At 42.6% G+C, this 25,803-nt stretch overlaps 2 protein-coding genes across 15 annotated transcripts in view; one reads left to right on the forward strand and one right to left on the reverse strand.

The window, feature by feature from the left end:
• Positions 1–25,803, forward strand: part of LOC146544208 (uncharacterized) — an 88,323-nt gene that overhangs the window by 37,317 nt on the left and 25,203 nt on the right. For 8 of the 14 annotated variants that reach the window (XR_014883339.1, XR_014883340.1, XR_014883338.1 and 5 more), the window contains exon 1: positions 20,759–21,909. Coding sequence is in view for 11 of the 14 variants with exons in the window: in XM_085223895.1 (XP_085080021.1) it covers positions 21,694–21,909 (216 nt within the window). In the remaining 3 variants the exon portion in view is untranslated. Of the gene's footprint in view, positions 1–3,530; positions 3,674–7,776; positions 7,894–11,041; positions 13,016–15,448; positions 15,490–20,758; positions 21,910–25,803 lie in introns of those variants that run through there. The other 6 variants (XM_085223898.1, XM_085223896.1, XM_085223897.1 and 3 more) reach the window with 6 other exon arrangements.
• Positions 23,235–25,803, reverse strand: part of BBOX1 (gamma-butyrobetaine hydroxylase 1) — a 28,012-nt gene continuing 25,443 nt past the window's right edge. The window contains exon 8 of the mRNA XM_085223890.1: positions 23,235–25,115. Coding sequence (XP_085080016.1) covers positions 24,955–25,115 — 161 coding nt within the window. The 3' untranslated portion in view covers positions 23,235–24,954. The remainder of the gene's footprint in view (positions 25,116–25,803) is intronic.

A 25,803-nucleotide genomic window follows, 5' to 3' on the forward strand; every position in this document is an offset into this window, starting at 1 on the left:
ACCCGGATGCAGTACTCCAGATGGGGACTTACAAGGGCTCAGTAGAGGGGGACAATCTGCTCCCTCAACCTGTTGCCACCCCTCTGTTGGTGCAACCCAGAATGCTGTTGGCCTTCTGAGCTGCAAGGGCACACTGCTGCCTCATGTCTTTTCAAATTAGATGGACAGTAGCTTGGCAAGCATGTCAGCCAGTTCCTTCAGAACCCTGGATGCATGTTGTCTGGCCCCACAGACTTGTACATATTTAGTCTCATGAGGTGGTCTCTGACTTGCTCTGCTCTAAGAGAGAGAGGCATTTTGCTCCCCTGACCCTCACCTAGAGGTGCAGGGATGTGAGAGGTGTGAGAAGTCTGACGGGCAGTGAAGACTGAGGCAAAGAATTTGTTGCGTATCTCAGCCTTCTCCATGTCAATTATAACCAGTTCTCCTTTTTCATTTATCAGAGGGGCTGCACTCTCCTTTGCCTGTCTCTTCTGACCAGCGTACCCATATACAACCCCTTCTTGTTCCATTTCACATCCCTTGCTAAGTTCAGTTCCATCTGTGCCTTGGCTGTCCTCATCCCGTCTCTGCACATCCAGACAGCATTCCTGTATTCTTCTCAGGCCACGTGTCTCTGCTTTCACTGCCTCTGCATTTTCTTCTTTTCCCTCAGTTTGACCAGCAGGTCCTTGCTCAGCCATGCTGATTTCCTGCCTCTTCTGCTTAATTTCTTATGCAAAGTCTCTTAAGAGAGCTGAACGATTAGCTAAATCTGAATGACTGAGTGATCTCAAGAAATAGTGTTTCAAGCAGAAGATGGTAACAAGAAAAAATGTTGATATGACAACAGATGAGGTGGGCATAAAGCAGCATTACAGTCTGCTGAGTACGACACACCAGACTGTGAACTTTTATTGTCTTTGCTGCTGTGTTTTGAAATGTTTAGCTTGACTCTGATGCTAGTGATCAGAAACATGCTGTTTGTTATTAAAAGAATCGAGTACTGTATTCTGCTCTGGTTTTCAAAATGTACCCATCATTGTGGTCACTAACTTCTTTAATCATTTGTGGGTTTTTTCCAGCACAATATTTAAAAAATAAATGTATTTTTCTGACGTTATCTGCAAAGTTACAACTGACTCAAGTTATACCTTCTGTTGAGTTGCTGCTGTCTTCTTCCGGACTGCATGGGTGTCAAATTCCCAATGTTTTATTTGGTTTCTGATCTGGAAAAGAGTTTCCCCTGCAAGTAAACCAATATTTTAAATGCTATAAGGGTTGCATACTGCCTTTGGGGTAAGTGTGCTTTTTTGGTTCAGCTACAGACGAATGCCTGTGTATGGGAACTGTTGAGTCATGGCCTGAACCACTGGTTGAGCACCTGGGGAAAGGACCTGGTCAGCCCTGGGAGCACAGGTGAAGGCAATTCAGCTGTGTGACCAGAAGGGGTAGAGCCTGGCTGCACTTCTCTTAGACCCCATTTGAGGGCTGACTGCCCCTGGGGAAGGGTCTCTTTCTGGAGATCCCTCCTTGGTGGAGCTTTCCCCTGCAAACCTGGAATCTTCTGATACGAGCGAGCAACCTTCTTCCCTTCCTTGATATCGTGCCAATCCTTTGTCATTACACCTCTGGTGAAACACCATTTCCCATCAGATTGATCTGTCCAGTTGCTATAGGCCTGCCTTAGGATTAGAGTGCAGGTGAAAATGGCCACGCAGGCATTTCTCGGTTTCATTTCTTCTAGGCTGAAGTGAGACTTAGCCTGGGCTCACATTATGGCACATTACATGTAGTTGGGTAAATGAGGAAATCTATCCCTGAATTAGAAAGCTGAGTACTGCTTCATTCTTCCAATAAAAATTAACATACATTAGTGCTGAGTTAATCCTATCTACCCATCAAAATTATTGCTAGAGATTATGATTAACTCAAACACAGATCTGGAAAATTCTGATCAGAAGCATTCAGCTCACTGTTGAGATACTGGTAAACTGACACGGAAGGATGAGTACTCTTAAGCTATCCATTCTTAGACAGAAGCATGGTGGAAATGTGCCACCTGTGTTTTAGTGAAGCACATTACTATGGCTGCTCTTGCTGGAGGTCATCCAGTGGTGTGTTTTGGTCACCTCTGTCTGTTGCTAAATTGCTTCTGTGCCTTTTGACTCAAGAGCTCTCACAATCCTCTTACCCAAGGAAGGAGCAAAGGGATCTCCTTCTAAATGATTTGTATGCCACTCAATGATGTTTATGTGTTGTCTCTGTGTTTTGCAGCTCGTGTACCGTACATTAATTTTTTACCCCAGTGTGCTCATGTGATTTACCCTTAGAGTCACCAGGAAAAATCCCCTTGACTCGAGAGATCTCATAATATGGCTCACTGGATAATAAAAGTTATTCCAGAAGTAATTTCTCAGCAATTCTTGATCTTGCTGATTTTCAGTATTGCTGCAAAACTTGGGCAAAAAGGAACCAGAACTGCTCTAACTGCAGCGTGCCTTTCTAATTAACTGTTTTTCAGATCCTATTTAATTCCTTCCTAGTTGAGCACTAGACAGTAATCTCAGCACTAGAAAATAATCATTTTTTTTTCAATTAGAGCTCATGTTTAGGGAAAAAAGTACCCTGCAATTTTGTACTTAGAATCTGCTGGAGGGTGCAAATAAGTGAATTTAGATTACTTTCTACTCAATAATGCTGTCATAATCTTTGATAACTCAAGATTTACTGTTAAAATAACTGTGGAGCTAATGAGAGGCATGTTTTTGTGTCAGCCTATCTGCTTGTCAGTGAAGAGGAAATTAAGCTTTTTGTCAGTTTGCAATTTTCTACTTTATCCTTGGCACTGGCAAGTATGCAGATGTATGCAGAGCAGATAAGCCCTCTACATTCTCTTCACTGCCGTGTCTCCAGGCTGCATGTGCCCCACACTGCTGGAGCATCTCAATCCTCTTTTTCTTCTCACTCTTGAGTATTGAGGTGCATCATATGCCAGGCTCAGAAACGAAGTCCAGATTGCTAACAGTGTTGTGGTTGATGCCCTGTCCTTGGAGGTGGGGCTGGATAAGGCCCTGGCAAACTGATCTAGCTGTGGTGTCCCTGTTCATTGCAGGGAAATTGGATGATGCTATGATTCTATGATCCTAACTACAGGGCTATATATGTTGTTGTTTGTAGAGACTGGATTGGGTTGGTAAATCACAACCACTAGTGAACTATGGAATTGCCATGGAAATATCCCTTTGATAGTGTTATTTTAACCCTAAGAAAGTTACCTGCACATTGAGACTGAGAACCTTTCCTGAGTTTTTCATACTTTTTTTATTTCTGAGACAAAGAAAGAAATTTCAAGTGCTGCCTCACTTGGCCAATTCCTAAGATGCAGAGAAAGCATGCGCCTGACTTTAAGAATATTAAAATAAACACGAGTGAAAAAAAAAAGTTCTGCAGTTCTTTTGATGCAAGCTAATCATTACCATGTTCTCTATACAAATGCCTATGAACTGCTGGCTTATCTAATCTTTTTTCCTCTCTCCTCTCGTTAACAGAGCACTGGTCTTGTGAGGAAGCCAGGACATCATCCTGGAGACTGCAGCTTGTGGTCTGTGAGACCCTGAGATTTTGGACCTCCTCCTGGTGCCCCTTCTTTTCTAAGGAGCATAAGCCCAGCAGCTCCGCAGGGGAAAACAAGGTATGGTGCTGTCTGCCTCGTGGGGAGGCAGTGAAGCGTGGCCCACTTCTAATTCTCTATTACTTTCCTCCTAAAGCAGAGGGGATATCTAGGTAACCCTGCCTACTTATGCAGGGAGAAATAGCAGAGGAGTTTAGAGGCCAGGCTGCTCAGGTGGGGTGAGGCATGGATTAGCACTGGAACTGGCTGCTTTAGGAGTGCTGATTGTCTTGCAGACTTGGTATTGCAGTCATACTGTAGCATTATTATGCTGCCCATTGATTGTATGTGCGTGTATGTTTGTGTGTAAAGGGTTAAGAGAAAATTGCTTGGAAAGAAGTTAGTGTTAAGGAGCTTCCTAGATTCAGCTCTGAGCTGCTGCTGTAAGATCTCACAGTTAGAAGTGTGGAAGCTAGCTAAATCTGCTAAAAATTCTGCTATCTTTACCAGAAGTCCAGTGAGACCTCCTAATCTTGAGAGCCTGCCATCACCCTGTGATTATATCTTAGGTACTTGGCTGCTCCTGCGTGGAAGAAATTCCTTCTCTTAGCTTTGGGCTCAGTTCAGATGCCACTTCTCATAAGGGCTAAATTTAAATTTGGGTTTAAACATACATGCAGTAGGAAACTCCACCCGTCCATAACACTTTCATATCTACATGAGGTGAGAAGGACAGGGCTCTTTCCTTTTTTACCTGCTATTAATTTTGGGGCTGTGACCAACTCTGGCTGTGCATTCATTTGAGAAGTGTATCCCAGGCATTTGTTATGTTCTTGGCTTTCACTGTGTGGCTTGCAGTAAACTCTCAACAGGACCAACTGTACAATCCAGCCATACTGCTTAAAGGATGACAATAAAGCCCCATAGAACTAATCTGTTGTTACTGCCATGATATGGTAGAAGTAGTTTTCCAGTGTGCAAGAACTACCAGATATTTCTGACATCAACAACAGCAGCACAGAGCTGACTCAAAGAGACTCAAAGGCACATTTGGTGAGGGCTTTGAAAGACGTCAATGCCAGCGAGTAGGAAGGGATGCAGGGAGAGCAATAAGGAAAAAAATACTAGTGAAAGAATAGAGGAGGTTGCTTCCACCTTGAATGAAACTGGTAATTGTGAGCACCAAAGTGGTGCTGGTGAGAAGGTCGTTTGCACCTCCTGGTGGCGAATAAAATCTTGAAACGTGTCAAGATCAGACGTGCCAACAAAATGCACCTATGATGCTCTGTTCACTCTAATAAGGCAGCAGCAAATTCCTGAAATCTGCTGTAGAGGAAAGAAAAATAGGTACAAAAACAATGCAACACGCTGAAGACTTAGAGCTTTTCACATCACTTCTGAATCAAAAACAGACCCGTGGAAAATACTGTTCTTAAAAGCTAAATTTCCAGTGAAACCATCTCAGCACTCAAATTTTCAGTGCATGTATTGCACAGGAGCAATGACAAGAAGAAGACTGTGTAAATGTCCAATACAATGGCAAGTGCATATTCTCTACTGTTTCACCCATGGTAATGCAATATACCTGCAATATAAAACATCTGGGAAATGTTGGTTGCTTTAGAAGATAGTACTGACAGGTAGCCTTACCATCAACAATCCAGGCTTGTTGTTCAGCTCTCTGATTAGCTGCAGGCTTCCTGTGCATTTCGGGCTCCTGTGACTGCCTGTCATTTGCAAGGTGCCATTGTAATAAATATCAAATAAGATAATGAGCACCTATGGAGCCCAAAGACTTGTAGGAGTATCTATTTGTATTTTTCTTGCTATGAGTGGTGTGAATGCTCACACAAAAGGTCTTTCCTAATTTTGAAGTGCACAATCAAGTGCAGATGAAGAACAGGACTTTCCATTTCTTCAGACAAAATAATCACTGTAATAGCTTGACTACTGAAAACCACCTAGTGACAATTCTACTGGAAAGAAAAAAAATATATTTCTTTTTATGGGCCTCCAAGAAGTTACAAGAGGCTGGTAACTGTAATTTGGAAGTGTGACTTGGAAAATGTGCAGTGTTCAGTCCTAATTGCATACGCTTAAGGCAAAGTAGAAAGGAACTGGGATTAGTTTTCCAATTGGGCTGTTACTCCAATTAGCAGTGCCCTTACAAGGTAGGTAAGAATCTCTTCTATAGGATTCAAACCTCTGTTAGTGAAAATGGGATAAATAATTGCAGAGATTTCTCCCATGCTTACAGCTTGGATGCATAGTTGGCCTGGTCAACACTGAAATGTCTGCTGAGTTATGCTTGTCATGGGACACAACTCTTGGGACATCACGGTTGTCCTTGTGAACACAGGTGCTGATCTAAGCTCCATCTCATACACACTGTTGTTTTACAGGTATATCTTTGACATAGACACAAGGTCTTAAAGTCACTAACAAAAAAAAAAGGGTGAGGTAGGCTTGACAAGATCTTGCATCTTATCTAATCCTGCATGGAGAGTGTTGCTGAGTACTCCAGCAGACGTACCATTGGCCTTGGGAATGTCTTCAGTACTCAGGAGAAGCCTGTTTAACTTTTGAGCAATGGATGGACAACTGAACTGAAATTCTAACTTAATGTGATGCCAGTTGGACTTCACTGAACATTGTAGTAAGCAAGCAAATATGCCTGGTGTTTTAAATCAGACTGGAGCGCGCGTTCTTCTTTAAGCCTGACAGCAACCCCTGGTCTGTGCAAGTTAGGAACAGTTTCTGCAGTTGGAGACCTAGGCATTCAGAGTATTCTTATAGAGAGGGAACATACACAGTTCAGAAGAAAATGTTCATAAGTCTCCACTGCGTGTCTGAAATCTATCAAGACAAACAGCAACTAGGATGGTGAGATCATTTGCTAGAAGGACTTCCAGAAACACGATGTTTGGCAATATAAATTCCTACTCATCTATGTAGTTACTGAATCTTTCTCAGGGTACTGAGTGGGGCCTCTCTCACAGGGATGTCTGATGGCTAGCGTGGGGCTTGGTGCTGGAAGAGCTGAGATGTCTCTAGAAAGCAGTGTCCCAAGCCTTTGTGCCTGATTTCCCTGGGCGCTGGCTGCCCTGACAGCTAACAGCAATGCCACCATTCCTCAGGTCGTGTGCATACCAAACATGCGTGTTCCCTGGAGAGTACTGGCACAGCTGTTTAGTATTTAACAAGTAGAATGTATATGTAATTGTATACACTGGGAAATACATACAGAGACTTAGATGTCGTGTTCTGCTAACTGGAACTCTTGAATATGTAATAGCCCAATGGTTGTTATAACAAATTAGTCAGCTTTGATTTGGCCAAGGTAGTGATACTAACCTGCAGCCCGTGCTCACAGCCTTGAGAAGGGCTGCTTTCTGCACCATTCTATTAGTGGAGCACTCTAAATAAAGGATTTGTCTGTACCATACACTGCACAATTAATGCTAAGGTGGATGGCAGTCTTAAACACAGCATATGCTGAAAACATATCTTTGTGCAAGTTACCTAGCAGGGGAATTTCATTGCGAGGTTTCTTCAGCTAAAAATCAGTTTCTGTGCTCACGGCTGATAATGAGATTTGTCACTTAATAACAATAAGCACGTGTTTAGCATCAGCTGACATGCTCTTCTCTGAAATCTTACAAGCCAAGTATGATTATAATGAACAATGGAGGCTGGCTGATGTTTTACAGTCTATTTAGAACTACTGTTATGCTCTATTGTTTTCATTTTGTTCTTGTTTTTAAACAAATTGCACAGGCCAAAGGGAAACAGAGGAGTTCATTTCTATAAATGCTAATTGTTCGCAGTACGCCATACAGAAAGATGAGCAATCTCCATAGGAGGTGAATCTACTTCCTCTGCTTTAAATAATCAGTTCATTGCAATTTGCTGCTCAGGATCTGAATTAGGAGCTTCTATAAAAGAGAAGTCGCTCAATGAGATGAACAGCTGGGTATAAGAGGAACGTGGAAGGAAGGAGAGAACTTGATAAGTTGAGAAGTTTTACTCTAGGAGTTGAATGAGTCTAAGATAAGTCATGCTGTTGTGAAAAAAAGATGGAGTGCAGTCTTGAATACTAAAATGCACAAAAAGGAATGCAGCTTGCTTGATGTAAACATTGAGATATATCAGATATGTATGTGTCACCTTTCTGCTATTTTCAGCATTGGAAAAACATCAGTTGGACTCCTCTGGTGTTGCAGTTGAAGATGTGGACTGGTTGCAAAGAATCCAAAGAGAAGCATGGAGTATAATAAGAGGTCTCAAATATGACCAAGGAGGTAAGAAGGGTTAATCAGGTGGCGTGGTTCAGCTTTTAAAAGAGAAGACTTAAGATAACACAGGGATAATCTTTAAATATGCAGAAAGTAGAATCAAGCTACCTTAAGTATCCTGAAGTACGCAGGAGGACGGAAAAAGTCTTTCCCAAAAAGACTAGACAGAAATAGCCTTTCCTAAAAGTTTATGTGATAGAATGTTGTGATCTTACTCTACAGGAAGAAAGATGCAGGTTAAACAATAGGAAAAAGCTTTCTAACAGGCTAATAAGATGCTGGTTGTTCTGTCTTTGGAGGTCTTAAAAAAAAATGTTAGTCAAACGTCTGTCATGAGTGATAGAGGTATAGATAATTCTGCCTGGGGCAGGGGTATAAACCAGGTGACTTGGTGAGGTATTTTCTTTCTCTGTTTTTCGTGACTCTGTATTGAGGCCGCCCTCATTTATTCGTGTCTGGATCAGAGCCATTAGTCCAGCCTGAGATTCACATTCCAGGATGGGATTTAAAAAAAAAAAGCTTTGAAAGATGGGATTGGGGTGCCTACCTCCTGTTGACTATTTCTGAGAATCCTAGCCTGTAAAAGCCTTCTAGCCTTCATCCAGACAAAATAATTTTCTGTATGTTGACATTTAAATCCTCTGACTAAATCTGCGTTTCCCTGAAATGTTTCTGCCTGTTCCAACAAGCCCTTCTATGTTAAATTGTTATTTTTTGGGATCAATCACACTGAGAACATTCAACGTATCAAGCCTGGTATAAAAATGGGCAGTCAGAATGTGAGCTAATCAACAGCAGCATTTGTATTTCTTTTTTACATACAAAAGGGATCATTTCCACATCTCAGAATAACCCAAATGTCTCAGAGAACAGTAAACTGACCCAACAAGCATTACAGCTCTGTGGGAAATAGAGGTTTGGCAAACAGTGATCTAGCACGAAAATGGAACAAAACAGATTTTAAATGAATAAAAGTAAACAGCACTGACTCTTCCTCGTAAGTCTGTCTTTTCTGCTTCCTCTGTCCTTTCTCTTGCATACACCTTTACTATTGACTAGTGCAGCTGTTTTTTTCCCATTGGTACTTGTCATCTGCTCTGTTGTCGCTCCACTCATTTTTCTGAAGAATCTTTCTTTTTTTTTCCCTTTTTTTTTTTTTTCTTTTGCATCAAGAGCAAGGAGCAAATCAGGTTGAGAATAGGAAGTCAAGCAATTTCACTTGCATGTGAGCCAGAGAACACAAGTGAAAGGTGCCTGTCCTCTGGTGTAATAGCTGAGGGATTAGGGGCATTATCCCACAAGCCAGAACTCAGTGTGCTACTTCTTAATCTAAGGTGCTTAAATTCACATTACTGAGAAGTATACTTTCTAGTCAGGGAGCAGGGAAGGAGTAGACTTGCTCCTCAACTCTTCTGAAACCAGGTTGCATTTCAGAGCAGGCTTGCCTATAGCAGAAAAGGAAACTGGCAGAAGGAGGAATTTGCTGCCTTGCGAGGGGAGGATTTCAAGGAGGGAGGAGGGTACCTGCTTGCATCTCAGACATTGAAGTACTCTCTAGGGAATGCATAACTGAATCCTTTCAGACCTCAGAGGGTGTGCAGTTTTGGTTTTCCACAACCTAAAGGATTATGAGAACCAGCAGCCTGTTTTCTGAACACAACATTTTAAAAGGAAAAAAAAAGGAATCGTTGTGTACAGACCGTAGGCTCTTCAGTGTAGAAAGCTGTTCTGAGCTTGCGATGGTCTGGGTCTCAAGGCATCCCAGGCTGAGAACCCAAAGTCACATAGGATTATCTCAGGGACATTTCTTTCTTTTGCATTTCCTGCTTCCTAGCTTAGTGCCCTATACATTCCCCCTCCCCTTTACCTGTTTAGTGGGCTGGCTGCCAGGAATTTAATTGCCACTCCCTCTCTGGATTGACCAGGTAGGTGAACTTTGGGGAGTGCCTTAAGACCACGTAGGTAGCAATTATGATTTGCTAAGATCTACCACGCTGCAGTCCCTCTGTCAGTTTGTTCCCAAATCATCACTTGCAGGGCTCTTTGCAATTCTATCAGGCTAGTTTGCTTGCTTTTCCCCTAGGCTTTCCAGGTCTCTCTGTGCTGTAAATTCTTCCCTGTCCTCTTCTATCGTGCTATACTCCTTGTTTGCAACAGCTTCCCACTTCCTTATCAGCTATTATTCCAGCTGCTTGAGCCCTCTTTTTTCTGTTAGTGATTTTATTTTCATATATTCCCTGTGGAATGTGCCGGGAAAGCACACTTTCAAACTCTGAGATTCACTTATTGCATCATTTATTGCAACCCTTACAGCATTTAGGCACCCTATGTCTTGTCCTCCACTCGTGGGGCATGTGGGTAATGCCTTTGTTGCTCTTTCAGGGCTTGGGACAAGGCAGTCCTACATCCCTTGCCTGTGGGTTCCCTCAGGCCTGAGATGTGTGCTTGCTATTCGCCTGCTTGGTTTTCCCTTATGCCTCTGCATGGTGTCAGTGGCCCAGGCAGCTCTTGGGAAGCTGTGTAGGTGTGCTGGTTTCTGTGATTGTCAGGCTCTGTTTGATTGCAGCAGGGCAAACTGCAGTCAATATAACTGTAGATATAACTACCTGACCACATCTGGTCTCCCCAAACATACAAGTTGGCCTATGAACCTGGCCTGCTGCCCATTAATTATGAGTGAAAACCCCACTGGCTGTTTTGGGCTGTTGGGTGGTGCTTTGAAAGTAACTGCAGAGGTCTTTCTGAATCCTTCTTCCTGGTATTGCTCCAGCTTGTCCTACACCATTTGTACAGAATCCCTTAGCACTTCTGTCCTACACCAGCCTCCTGCCCTTCCTTCAGCACTAGCCTAGTCTAACCTCAACGCAGTCAGATCCTGTACAGGCAACCAACTACTGACAGCATCATTTTGCTCCCCTGATCTTCATGACAGAAACCGTCATTCTGAAGAGTGAACTTACACCAAAATATATTTTGGAAAATGTGCTCCTGCTCTGCCAGCAGTGTAGAGGCAGAGCCCACTGAGAGCTGTGACTGTCTTCATCCTTGAAGCACTCAGCACTGACATCAGTGGCATGACCTAAGATAAAGTTGGCATGAAAAATATTTGCCTGTCTTTTCAAATTCTGTGGGTTTGGTCTGGTTTTCATTACAGCTGCAGTGTGTGGCACTGGCACAGCCACTCCTGCTTCTCCAGGAGAGGGAGAGGAGCATCTGCCAGCACCTCCAAAGGGCTGCCATGTCACCTGCCTATGAGGCCTCTAGAGCCCGACTGAAGGATTGTTGGGCTGTGAGCAAGCTTTTCAGTGCTCCCTATGAAGATCTCCTGATGTTAAGACTGGAAAAGCGACTGCAAAATCTCCACAAGATGATTCAAGCCTTGAAGCCAAGGTCACAGTCTCATCCTGGAGCATCACTGGAAAGCTGCACTTAAAAGATAGGTTCTGGATATCCAGGTCTCATTCCTTTAGCCTCAGTTCTCACGAATGAAATGTCTGTTCAATTTACCACTAAAAATTTGATATTTTGCAGGATGGAGATTTTAAAAAATCTCTTTAAGTCTCTTTCCATTTTTTAATTTAAATTCATTCAAAGCAGTATTCAAAATGAAATGTTCTGAATTTTCAGGGCAACATGTTCTGCTTTCCCTAAGAAATTATTATTTGTTGAATATCATCATATTTATGAAGGATCTTACTCACTCAACACTTGTTGTTAAAATCCTTCTTTTGAATGCTTCTTCCTCTATACTTCTGGACGTATGCAAACTAGATGAGGTCAAACGTTTGAGTTTGCTTTGATTCTGGTATCTGGACTTTTGTGGATGTTTGCCTGAATCAAGCTGTAAGCAATTCCAGAAAAGCATCTGACTTTGTGAAGCATAGAGTGCCTTCATCTGCTTCTTGACCCACAGTCTGTCAGAATATGGCTGCTTTCTCAGTTTTTCTTGGGTGTCTTCCAGCCCTACTGTATTTTCCATTTCACCTCCTTTATTAGTGTGACTAAGCACCTCTTGAGGGTTACTCTGACATTCTGACATGGTTTGGTTTGTTTGACTTGATAATTTCTTGGAGTTATACAGCTGGACTTGTGTTTTTAAGTTTCCCATTACCCCATAATTTTTTAATTTTAATTTTTTTTTTTTTTTTTGCTTTGGAATGGCTCAAGGAAATGCACGCAAACTCCAATCTGCATGTGGTTTTACTTGGAAGGCTTAATGAGAGATGTTGACCTATGTGTTTCTAGCCTGTTTCTACAACAAGAAAGTTATTTTGAATTCTGCACGGAACTTCTCTCGCATATTCAAAGATGCAGATATTGAGCAGCTACTTTTTCAGCTAGAAAACAGTGCAGCAGTTGCAGAACACTGTATTAACAAACTTTCCTCTTCTTGCTCACCACATTCTCTTTTTATGAAGGAATGACCTCGGTCCCAAAAGTTAGTCCCATATTTCCCTCTGGCCTTTCAAGGCATGTTACAAATCATCCTTTGATGATTTGATGCAGCCTTTATGATTTTTTGCTAACAATTAATCTCCACAAAATCAACGTGTTGGGTTTTACGGACAGTATCCGGGTTAAAGAGCAAGGCAGGCTACAAGGAGAAGGGAAAACCCAAGAGTTGAGGCAGGTGACTGTGGGAAGTATGGCTCTGCTGCCTCAGCATGGGCTGGGTGCTTCAGGCATGTCTAGCTTTGATCCTGGGCTCTCGTGGTTGCCTGACTTCACTGTGTCAGTAGGATTACAAGAGACGTTAAATGGGATGAGTGTTTGCTGTATTGCACCTTTGGTTTATACCCACTGCTGGGGAGCACATGAACAATATGGCTGTGGGCAGCTGGAGTCACTGCTCTGAGTCAGGCCACTCAGTGGATTTGAGTTAGCATCTCACTGGAAGACACTTTAGCTGAAATAAAATAAAGTCAAGCACAGGAATCTAGTGTCTCATCTCTTCCATGTGCTAGGAACACCTGCCTCTAACTAAACCTGTCTGTTCCACACAGTTGCAGTTTGTAATCACATTTATTAAGGACACCTGGTGCTAACGCCCTTATGCACAGCCTCCTCCTGGCTTCAGCCAGCTCTCAGCACTGCTACCAGGGAGATCGGAGCCTTCTGTCACCAGTGAGTAAGTCCTGTTTCCTTACTGGCATTGAGGGTGGGAGTTTTAAGTAATTGCTCAATGTGTTTCTTAATTGATCGGTGTTTTGTGGTGTACTATGAAAATGTGCTGACTTGTTTTGGTTTTCAGCCTGCAAATGATTCTTGGAGAGCTTGCCTGTTCCTGTTAGAGTTGTTGGAGAAAGATCCTGTCTGTTCAAAGTCAGCATTAGGTACTTGTTGGATTCAGTAGCAAATCAAGGAAACTCCATGTGAGGTGTGAGGAGGTTATCTGTCTGAAATGGGATCATGCAGTGGGAGTAAAAAGCAGTGAATGCTTATGTGACCTTTATTACGAAAGCAGATTCTTACACACCCATTTCCTTTCTCTGAATTGTTGCAGATGGTGGGCATGCACAGATCAAAATGTTGTACGTGATGTAATTCTGTGATTGCTGAGAGTATACCTACCAAGGCTGGTGGAAAGGGAGCTGTGGGACAGGTGCTACAGAGTGGCTGATATTCAGCTGAGCCAAAGAACTGCACATGTGACACATATATCAAATTTCTTCCGCCTTTGAAATGCAGTTTTGGGTGTAAGAAAATGTAAGAAACCTGGCTAAAGGCTCTGTGATGATCTGTATTGGTGATCTCCCTTTTTTTTTAACGGGGATGTTTAGCACCCTGGAATGCAACCTCCAAATAGTAGGACAGAACTTAATGGTAAAAATAAGTTCTCTTTTGCAAAAGTAGAACTTGGAATCTTGAGCACAAATAGTATCAAAGTGAGCATAGTCAGTAAGTACTTCAGAAGATGTTTCCTCAATACGGTTTCATAGTGGCCTAAAGACTAAAAGGGCCTCTGTAGCTTTGCTTATAGCAGTCTGAAAAGGATGCAACCACTGGATGGTATTTATCAGACTCTCCTTTCCTTCCTTAACCTCCGACCTTCGAAAGCACTGATTGCAAGTCCTGCTGAGACATAGCAACCTTGCTTGATAACAGAAGAAAGCACCAGGGATGTTAAAAACCACGCTCTCTGTTGTCACCACCTTGTTTTCCAAAGGTGTGTGATGATGGTCAAGGAGCAAGTGTTGAAAACACCATAAGGAATTTTTCTAAGGAGAAGCTAAGCGTGAGAATAAGGGGGATGTGTCTGAAGATCAGTTTTGCTTGGCATACACTAACACCGTGTTCTTAGGGTGGAAGTTGGACATGATTTTCTGGCTAGTTATATATGTGAGGAAATACAGCACTATTTTCTGTCCTATGCTTTAGGTAGAAAGTGTTTTGTTTTTTTTTTTTTTTGTGGGCAAATTCAGCCTTTATTTTGTGTCAGCGAATACAGTGTTAAATTTTATATATATATATATATATATATATATATTAATATATATATGATATATATATAAATAAATAAAATATAAAACATTGCTGTTACGTTAAGCTGGAAAAAATATTTACATCAGAAATCTATTCTTCCAAAGAGATATCTTTGCAGCTTTCTCTCTCCTTGCTTTTATTTTATTATTATTATTTGCTGCTTTTTCTTTTTTCTTTTTTTTTCTTTTGCTTTGTTTTGTTTTCCCTCTTTTTTCCACCCAGCCTCGCTCTCCCCTTCATGTTTGTGGACCTGGTCATCTTCCATTTCTGCACATCAGTGGACCTCCAGAAACTGGCTTGGAATCATGAGTGTCTGTCTGCAACTGGATGCAGTTGAAATCCAACATTTACTTGTTTGGGAGATGCTGCTTTCTGATTTTATAAGCTTTTAGAAGCTTTTGTAAGCTTTCCATCCTCCAGTAGGCTGCTTGCCCTATGTCAGGAATGAATAGCATGCAGTCTTCACGCTGCATTTAGCCTCCTCCATGCACAGGAGTAAGAGTCCAAATATCTTGTACCTTATCTGATGTATTTGTCCCTCACTTGTCACCATGTCAATTGTCAGCACTGCTGGTCCGGCTCATGTTTGGTGAACTCCTGACCTTTTGCTTATTTGACCTCTCAGCAAATATGAGGCTTTTGTAGAGTTTCAAATATTTGGGAACTGAAACAGAAGGAACATTTAGCTTCTGCTTGCGATGTGTAGAAATTACTTTCATTTTTTTTTTCTTAAGCAAAAGGTTTTTTAAATACAAAATTGAATACAAGCGTACATGTAAGCTCTAGCTCTTGGACAGGCAACACTAAGAAACTTGGAATAATGATTTCATGGGATTAAATTGGTTAAATTGTGTTCTCTTGATGTAAATACTGAGTTTGCATCTGGGTATGAATCGATAGTTCCCTTGATTTAGAGGTGAACGTGTATTATTGCCTTTTGGGAGCAGCAGGCCAAATCTGCAGCTCTGAGGTACTGTGTTCTCCTCCAGGTCAGAATAAACTCTCTGTTTAGCAACCACTGGTTCATCACTTATTAACCAATACATCTTAGATGAAAATTTTCAATCTTTTGTTCCAGGTTGCTCAGCCAAATTCTTGTGTTTGGCCCATCTCCTTCATGTAAGTGGATTGTGTTCCATTCAGCATGCCAGTTTCTAGGACTGTTTTTGCAAAGGAGACATTTTAAGGTTATTTCTAACTGTTTTAAGGTCTGCAGCATTCAGGTTGGTTAGTTTATTGTTGGTATTTGACTGTTGGCATCCGGGGCTATGAAACATACTTTAAATGTTTATATGCAGTACTGTATACAGTAATGTGCATTTAGTAGACAGGGAGAGGGAATAAACTTGTTATGCTCTTGTTAGGGATAGACAAAATGCAAGAATTTAGGGTTAAAATGTACTGGGCAACTGCTAGAGAAACTTCTTTCACCATCCATACCCACTGTATGTGTATGTGAACCTAAATAACGGGTAGTCAGTCACTTAATTATTTCACTTTTAATTAGTACCGGCAAGTGTGCTTATTATTCAGACATCCAGGTCTCCCTGTTATCATGCCAAACTCTTGTGAAATATTGACAAACTAGCAAAATGTATCTGATTTCTGAAGATTTTCCATTTCTCAGCTGGTAGGTGAGTCCTTCTTTCTTGGCTACCACATAACCAAATGTGCTAAATGCCTTTTAGAGAAAAAGTTTTTCCTTACGTCTAACCTAAACCTCCTCTGGTACAACTTGTGGCCATTTCCTCGGGTCCTGTTTGTTGCCTGGGAGAAGAGGCCAAACCCCTCCTCATCACAACCTCCCTTCAGGAAGTTGTAGAGTGCAGTGAGGTCTCCTGAAAGCTACAATATATAATTACTACCACCCAGGTAAGATGTAATATATGTTGCTGAAATTTACAGGACAAGTCATTCTGTGCTGTAATAACCTCCCAGGTACAGTTTTTTGCTGTGGTATCATGTATGTAATGAATGCCTGCACAGAACTTGTCTGTGCCTGTACTGCTGGCTCCTCTCTCTCCCTGATGATGAAGTTGCCTAAAGACAGGAGGGGTTGTGGATGGTTAACTTATGTACAATTCACAGTCAACCTGTGGGCTTCTCACAGGTGGGGAATGGGATGCACAAGTAGGATGAAGCATAAGCTCAGCTCTCTTTGTGCAAGCTCTTGTGCTTTGTGCCTTCCAGTTGAGCCCAGTGTTTTGCAAGCTGCACCTCTTGATCCTTACAGAGACTGGAGCTGAGCTAATGCCACGTTCATGTCACACATTGCTGAGCCTTCTCACCTGCACTCAGAACCTGAAGATAACACAAATTGTTTGTTTTTAGAGGCTCTCCTCAACATTTCAATATGTTATTCTGCAGCAAGGAGAAAAAGGAGGTTTGTGCTCAAGTCCAAGTACAGTTTTCTAAATTTTTCAGCAGTTGAAAGAATGACTGATTATAGCTTGTAAGCCCATTTAAACACTAACTTTAAGAAATGAATAAAAAAATAAATAAACATACACTAGGCAATATGCCAAGCAGAGAAGTGTCTTCTAAAAAAATCTAGCCCATAGGGATAATAAACCCTGCCAGGAGGGTGAATGTTGATGCAGAGAGCTGTCACTTGATGCCAGCACAATTTGCCAGTGATCTTGTGCCAGCATGCCAGTTCTGTATCTCAGACTGATGTGCGAGCATCTTCCCTCTCTGTATGCTCTGTGTGAATGCCACTGGGTGTGTTTACAGCTGGTTCCTCCTAGCCCCCTCTCGTACATTGCACAAACCTTCACCTTGGAAACTGGAAGCCTTTCCAAATCTGGGGATGCAGAGGTGCAGCCAAACTGATGCACAGCTGCCAGTGTGTGCGGCCTTGAGATGCTGACAACCTGCTGCCCGTGCAGTACCTTGTCTTAGGATATCTTATTCATCTTAATTTTCCTCTATTGCCGGGCTGCTGCTCTGAGGGAGTTGTGCAAGGGAAATGAACGCCCTCCAGTGGTGTTAAATAGGAGAATAGATTGGTTTTGTTTGTTTGCTGTAACTCGCAGAAGTGGTGCGTACACAGCTCGCACCGTAGACGTGAGTTAGTATTTAAAAGGGGGTTATAAACAGGAGGGGAATCAACTTTTTACAAGGGTAGGCAGTGATAGGAAGAGGGGGAATGGTTTTAAGCTCAAGGAGGGAAGGTTTGGATGTCAGGGGGTAGTTCTTTACAGAGAGAACAGTAAGGTACCGGAAGAGGCTGCCCAGAGAGGTTGTGGATGCTCCGTCCCTGGAGGTGTTCAAGATCAGTTTGGAAGGGCCCTGGGCAACCTGGTCTACTGCCAGATCTGGAGGTTGGTGGCCCTACCTGTGGCAGGGGATTGGACCTCAATCATCATCCTTGGGGTCCCTTCCAACCCAAATCATTCTTTGATTCTGTGCGCCCACTGACAGTGTGGTGTTTGTGGCTATCCTCACCCCTGCTCTTAGGGCACCGTGGAGCTTTCCATCCCATCTCTTGGCCCTAATCCAAATGGCTCTGCTTGTTTTTTTTTGTCTTCTTGGATGCCTGTATCTCGTGCAGGTCAGTGCCCAGAATGCAGAGCTTTTAGAGGCAGGGTAATGAAGCTCACTTGTTGGTATGTGCTCTTGAGGTGTGCACACTCGTGGCTTTCTACTGTGCATGCAGTCTGCATGGATTGAAGCCTGCTTCTCCTTTTCCTGAGAGATGCCTTATTTTCTGCACCAGGAGTCCTAGAATATAATAGTACTTCCATGCATGTCCAATGAAATTTTGGGATGCCTGGCTTTCCAAGTGCCCCAAACTGACTGACACCCTCTTCTGGGAATTGTCCAGTGTAGTCTTGGGCTAAAAGGTACAGCTGTATGCTTTTTTTCAGCTTTTAGCATTTACCTCACTCCCTAAACACTACTGATGATGTCTATGTAGGAATTTTGTGAGTTTTAAGAAGTTCCTTGACAAAATTTTCCTGCAAATCCATCCAGCTTTGTTAACTTTTTTTTTTTTTTTTTGGTTAAATGTAAATAGGCATTATATCTCCAGAGCATCATGCTCCTGCATGCCATCTTTAGGTACATGGATGTGACTGCCCAACCCCATTGTTTGTTAGTGTTTTCTTGCATGTTGTCACTTTTTTTGGGAGTCACTTGGTGTTTCATCTGCTCCCAGCACAGGGCAATAGCCTGAAAGTAAAGAACTGATATGAAGGACTGAATCCTGCCCATTGGATTTCCGACCTGAGTTGCCCCAGAGCTTAAACATCATATCACTGTAAGCATCTTTACAAACAAAACTAAGCACTGCATTATTTTTCTATTTTCACCCTTAAAGTATTCTGACAGTACTCACTTGGAAAGGCTCGATACTGATGTGTGCATTCTCTCCAGCTGCCCATTTTGCTGTGCTCCTCTGGCTCTGTACTCCACTGTTGTGCTGTAGGAAGAGGGTGGTCTTGACCAAGCTTTTCAGTTGTCTTTGATAATATCACCTGGTTAACAGCAGTGCTTACAGTGAGTCTTCCTTCAAAACAGAAGAATGATAGCCTGGGCTCTAAAATACTGTTTTTGGATGATACAGGGAGGCCTTTTTGGAAAGCAGACACCAAGCTACGTGTACAATGTGGCTACCAGTATATGTTGGAGAAGTAATTTGTACTTTAAATGACACTGGATGTTGATTGTAGAAATATTCCTTTTCCAGAAAGAGTTCCTAGGTTGATCATAGTTTGGTGATGGCCCAGGAAAGAGTGAGATCAGAAACTGGTGCAAGCACTGGAGCCAGACGCATGGGTCTATTGTAAGCCATGTCTGCTCAGTACAAATTTTGTAGCATTTCTCACACTGCCTTGGCAGCCTCTGTATAACATCCACATAGGGGTTTAGTATTTAAACGTGCATAGTTCAAGGGGATTGCACTCAATAAATCTGTAGGAAAGAGACTAACAGTGTTCGTATTGTTTACAGCACTGTGTGCTGATGTCTCCTTTCCTTCCTGATTTTGGCAGATCACTGATTTTAGACTTCAAATACTTCACTCCGTTCAACAAGGAAATAAAAGAAAGACTTCTTTAAGCTTCATTTTTGGAAATGTAGTTATCTATTGGATTAAAGGAAAACAAATGTTGAAAAATCATGTTTTCCTGTTATTTTCAAGGCTAGTATTATGAACGCATGTAACACATGCACACAAATATATGTATGAATGAACATTATATTGTTAGCCATTCAATAGCAGAAGTGGTTCTCACTTAAAGCAAAACTTCTTTTTCTGCTTTCTTCACATTGGTTCCCCGAAGGCAATCTGTGCCTCAATCCAAATGATGTCTGCCTGTCGTTGAAGGCTGTCACGTTAGAGGCTGTAAGCAAAACTGATCTTCCTGGGATGCTCTGACAGGGCTGATGTCACGTTTATAGGTTGCAGCTGAATGTTCTCAGGTTTCAGGCGTGAGATGGAACAGCATGTTTGTTCCGCACAACTCAAACACTGCAATGTCCAGAAAGTAATTCCTGTTGACTCATGCCCTCAAACTTCATCAGGCAATACTGCTGTGTGTATGTATGGCCGGGGTGCTGGACTGAGGGGAGAACGTGAGCCTGTGTTGGCACAGTTGTGCTGGGAGGCAAAGGGCATGCTGCTGAGAACTTCTGATTAGCAGGAGAAGTGGCATTGGGCACCTCTGTGCATTTGCCCAAGTGAATGTGTTCAAACTGCAGATGTGAGGCCTCCCAGGAGGACCTGGTGGAATTCTTGCCCTATTTGGTCCCTGCTCTTGCTTTCGGGTGGAGGTGTGACATGAAGAGTTCAGGCAGTGATGTCTCTGATGTGGCTCTGTTTTCCTGGGGAGTATGGGCTTTGCAGCTGCTGTGCTTCCTTCCAGCCGGATTAGAACCAAGGGCTGACAAGGAGAAGCGTTCCCATTTGGCTTTGTTTAAATAGCTGCCTTATGTAGTTGCTACAGTCAGAGAAGGACCTTCTGGCCATTACGTGGTGCTTCCTTTTCCTCTGGAAGGGCAGGTAGCCATTGCTTGAACAGCACATATAGTTGCTGCAGCTGCACTTGTGTTCCCTGCAGAGGTGGTGAGTGAAGTCAGCGAAGTCTAATGGAGTCCTGGTGAGTCCCATCTGTGTATCTTGCTAGCTTCAAGACCATGCTGGTAAACCCTGATGCCAAAGGTTGTATTGACCCAGAAAGGAGCTGGAATATATTCAACCTCCTCTATGCTTAGCTCATCGATGCTTTTGAATTAATAGGGCAGCTGCTACAAAGCTGAGTTGTGAGCCCAGGATCTTTTACTCTAAGATGAATGTCCATTCTTAACACATTGATGGCCATCTCTTGCACAGTTACGTGTTCTATGATTTTTTCCTTGCCCTTTCCTGCAGTGTTACAGCCCTTGCTTTTTCAGATCTCTCTCGTTCTTAGTTCTTTTTTAATTTTTATTTCCTTTGTTATTCTGAAACGTTCCCTGTGACAGAAGAGAATCCATGAGCTCATGACCCTTCTATGTTCATCTCCCGTTTCTGAGAGTGCTTTCTCCTCTCCAGGAGAAGCTGTGAGGAATGTGTTTATGAGCAGGGATGGTTGTGAATGGCAACAGAATGTCTGAGGTCATCCTTTCTCCTCTCCTAAACAAGAGCCTAAAAATAGAGCCAAAGCTGCTTGCTGAACAACTCGGAATACAGCGCCCTTTGGCCGTGTTAAAGATGACTGGAGCTCTGCCTTTGTTCAAAATCCTTTCAGATTTATAGGCTGTATGGAAATACTGGGGAGGAAAGGCATGCTTTCAGGGATTGCTGATTCTTCACCTTACTCTGGAAAAATAAACCCATGGGAAAAAGGAGGCTATAAGTCTATTTGCTCGGATGAGACATTTGATCTGATAGGGAGTGTCAGTTACAGAGCCAGACTTGCCCTACGTGCTTTTTCATCTCCAGATCTGGCTGAAGATCAGATCCATTAGCCAGCCTGCAACCCTGGCTGAGCCTCCTGAAGAAGATATTATAAAAAGAAGGTGCTGGAGAAGCTTGTGACAGTGTTTGCTTAATGCTTAATGTGCACTTAGGTGGTTTCTCAGATTGGGTCTGTATTTTGGAAACCCCGCATCTGCCACTGCTTGCACGCACTGGGTCACCAGCATCTTTTTATTGGGTGCCCTTTGTGGAAGTGTTGCATGGCTGAGGGCAGAAGAACATCGAGGTGAGTGCCTGGAGCAGGAAGTGAATGGTCTAGTGAGCTCCAGGCATAGGAGCTCCAGGAAATCAAGGACTGCAAAAGTTGCATCAAGGTTCAGGGCACGGTGTCACCACCCACGGACCCGACCCCTCTGTACTTCATGCTTAAGAATTATATTAATGTGAAACCCATATTTCTACCCATACTCAGACTGAGAGGTGTGTCAAATGGGAAATGTAGAAAAAAATGGCTATTGAGAGCTCGGCACTCAAACCAAAGATGTGGCTGTAAAATGCAGAAGACATTGTGGAGCAGGACTCCTGAGCCACTGCACCCAGGACAGCAGACATCTGGCTGGGCTGTCAGCAAAAACACGGTATGTTTTTCTTGTTGTGTTGGTTCACTTTATTCATCTGATAGAGATGAAATTCCCCTGAATCTCATCTTCCCCTTGGCTGTTGTGCTTTGCAGCTGGGTGCTCCCTATCCTGTACACGACAGCAGGGATGCTGAATAGACCAGAGGCTGCAGCGGCGGGGTCAGTGGTCTGCTGCTAGAAGAGAGAGAATGAGGCAGGGCTGGAACGTGGCCTTCAGCCTCAGGGGAATTTAAGGAAGATAAATCTTCCATTAGAATCATAGAATGCTTTGGGTTGGGAAGGAACTTTAAGATAATTTATTTCCAACCGCCTACTATAGGCAGGGAGACCTCATTCTAGACAAGGTAGCTCAAAAGAGAGAATTAGGAGAAATGAACTTAGCTTAACTTGAGTTAGGTTGTGGGTTGCAGCCAAGAAAGGAAGCAGCCCTCCTGTCTCCCTCTAGCTGGGATAAGACTGTTTTCACCAGTGGTACTCATTCTCACTAGGCTTTAGTGGATCTCTTGCTAGATCTTGATCTCACTACGGTTCCACAACTGTCCACTTGCCTTAGGAAGAACTTGAGACAAGATCACTAATGGCTTTCTCTCTTTGTGTAGGAGAGAAACACAGTATGGAATAAATATGTATTTTCCAAGATATTGCACATGATGAAACCCTGCATTGAATTTGCTGTGAATTCATGGGAATGTGAAGCCCAAGCAGGACTATGTGCTGTATGCTGTGGGCTAGGACAAATGCTTGAGAAACTGAACGTGTTTTACAGCATGGGAGAACAGCTGCAAAGTGAGTGGTATTTTGATGAGAACAGTTTAGCAGAACCAGGTAGCAGTGCAGTCATCCAGAGATCTACTTGGCAGAGAGTTATAAAAACACTCTCTTTTCCCAATATGACTGTGGATTTTGGTTAAAACTTGTGAAGCAGCGGCTGAAGGTGGTGAGTAGAGGGTTTGCAGTTAAACCTGTGAGTTTTGATTCTACATCACTTTGTGTGGGTGGTTGGACCCCTTCTCAGGACTACAAGATGTATAAAGGACAGTATATCTCAGGAATAAATTATGAACTTCAGGGAGCTGTTGTGTGGGATTGTAGCAGGACGTACCTTAATGACAAATATCCCAGTAGTGCAAAATTAGATCCAAAGAACCTTGATTCTCTTATTTTACAGCTGTTCAAAGTTATGGGTTTACATGTATACTTTAAATGTCAGGGAGGAGCTTGAATGATCCAGATCTAATTGTATTCACAAACAGTTGTAAATAATGATTTAATATCCGTGTGCAAGATGTTGTGGTGAGATTACACATCAGCCCGAAACAATAATCAGTTCCTTAATAGCTTTTAATAATCAGACATTTGAATAAAACAAATTTTAGAAAAGTACAGAGTAAAAGCAGAAAATCTTTCTTCTTAATCATCTTTATTAATCCCAAGATGTCTTGCTAAAAAGCCATAAATTGAAATTCTCACTAAATTGTTCAGATATCACAGTTAGAGCACAGTATTGCTGGTGGTTCATAGAATATAGGTGTAAACCTTTTCATAGCAAGGACAGCAAATACTTTCATCTTCTTTCCACAGTTAATTATTAAAGGACATGCTGGGAAATTAAATAACTGCTAAAAGTTCATTTTGTTATGCATCATATTACTGTCCCCTCAAAAGCTGACAAAAGCATTTCACTATTTATGAAGTAGGACAGGCTCCAAACACCCAGGTGACTGAATGGAGCACATCTAGTAGTGGAGGGTGTTGATTGTGTCTGACTCTGCATCCTGTTAACTGCAGTGAGAAGGACGGTAAAGAATCAGCTCAGTGGATGTATTGTTGGGTATGGACACAGAGAGGTAAGGAAGTACATATTTTAAACCTTTCCCTTTCATTTTGGCATCTGAACAAGACGGAAAATCCAGTGGTGCAGAGCTGTAGCTCACCTGCTGCACGCTGCTCCAATGGCGGTGATTTTTGCATGGTGTGATCTCTAGTTGGAATGATACTGAAAGGGAAATACCCATCCCTGGAGGGGTTTAAGGCCCAGATGGATGGATGCTGGGCAGTCTGATCATCTAGCACTTGACCTATTGACTAGTAGCCCTGCTTGTGGCAAAGGCATCAAAACTTGAGGATCCCTTCCAACCCAAGCCATTCTATGATCCTGCAGACCACCTCTGCCAAAGGTTGAGTTTGTTGTAACAAAACTGGACCTGAGTACAGCTGCAACTTGTCTGTCAGGTGCTGAGTCAGCAGCTGCCTCCTAGGTGTTCTAATTTCAAGCTGTGCAGTGGAAGTAGCATTCATCTTCCTGACTTTACTATATCAGCCTTGAAGATCTTGATTTTATCTATGCACAGCATCTGGTGTGATCCTGGCCCTGCCTCTGACTTCTACACAAATTTTTCTGCTCCTGGTGCAGAGGAAAAATAACTCAATGCATTCTTTGAGAGCTCTGTAATGAAAGTTCCTTGTGGCTGTGACTGTCACATGCACAGCAAATACACAGATTCCAGCACTTGTTGTATGACTTGTATTGAAGTGTGGTTCTGTTTAGAAGGGTCTCTTTAGACAAATAACTCCAAAGCAGAGGTCGTTTATTTTAGTAATGAATTTGGTTATGATTTGTACAATGAAGGACACTTGTTTTTTGAAAATAGTGGTTGGTAGTTCATGACAAACCTTTAATAAGCAATGCTTCTAAACTCTTGACATCCCTTTCAACTTCCTAGGGAGGCAGGTGTATTAGTGAAGGCGACTTACAGCAGCTTGATACCCAGTCAGCCCACAAGCTGACAACCCTTATATGCTTTTTAAAAACTGTGTGAAAAAATGGCTTTAAACTCAATGAGGTAGTGATTCACTCTTAAATTACCACACCAGATACCGACCTTACGTTGTGCTGAGTGACAGCTTTCTTAGCAGCTAATGGAAATCAATAATAGATTCAGATATTCACCATGTTAGTTTCTCAATTAAAATACTTTTTTTTTTTCTTTTTTCTTTTTGAGGCTAGGCAATCTAGTTTTGCTTGTTCTAGTCAGCAGGAAACTCAGTCCCTATTGAGGACCCTCTTTCGGAGGAGCCGGAGCCTCGACATGACCACATCCCAGTCTGCGTAGGCGCCCTCGAGGTGACGTGTCACTTCAGAGCCTGACTGATAGCTGCTACGGCCGTGCAGCACTCGCCAGTTATCAAACGTTACTATGTCTCCTGCAAAGAGATTGCACAAGGTTTGACATTTCAAGCAGGTAGCATTGAGGCAGACCTAGATCAACACCTAGGGAGCGATCATATCAAATAAGAGGGCAGGTCCCTCTCCAACTCTACTGCTTTTCTCATGTTGGCAGGCAGAAAAGAAAGCAGCTGGGATATTTTAGACAGCATGATTAGACAAGTTTCCTTATAAGAAGGTCCCTGTTTAAAAAAGAAAACACATTTTTCTTCCCAGATGCTGGAATGCATGGACAAATAGAGTCTGCCAGAACTGTGCAAGAAAGATAGACCAGAGTAATATACAAGAAACACCTTTCCTTTTAACTTCCTACCTCATTTATCCACGTGGTTATTGTTTGGGAAAAATTGTACTGAGGTGATGTTAGGTACAGAGATCTACAGAAAACCTGCAACTGGGGCTTAGCCCAGTGCATTATGTAGCCCCAGGGTATGTAGGCTTGCCACATTTCAGAGGCACAATTAAGTGAACTGTGAGGGGACCTACACTCCAAAGAAAAGCTCCTCCTGAACAGAAGCATGACTACTGCAAATCCACATGAAAGGCACAAGGGCAATTTTCACTTGATCTGAAAGTACTTATACAATATGCATCCTGCATTACTATCCCTGTTAAAAGATAGGAAGCTATGAACTGGCATAATTAAGGCCAGCTTGCCATTTCAAT

This window comes from Meleagris gallopavo, chromosome 5 (assembly GCF_905368555.1).
Source record: "Meleagris gallopavo chromosome 5, MGAL_WU_HG_1.1, whole genome shotgun sequence".
In the NCBI taxonomy this organism is placed as follows: Eukaryota; Metazoa; Chordata; class Aves; order Galliformes; family Phasianidae; genus Meleagris; species Meleagris gallopavo.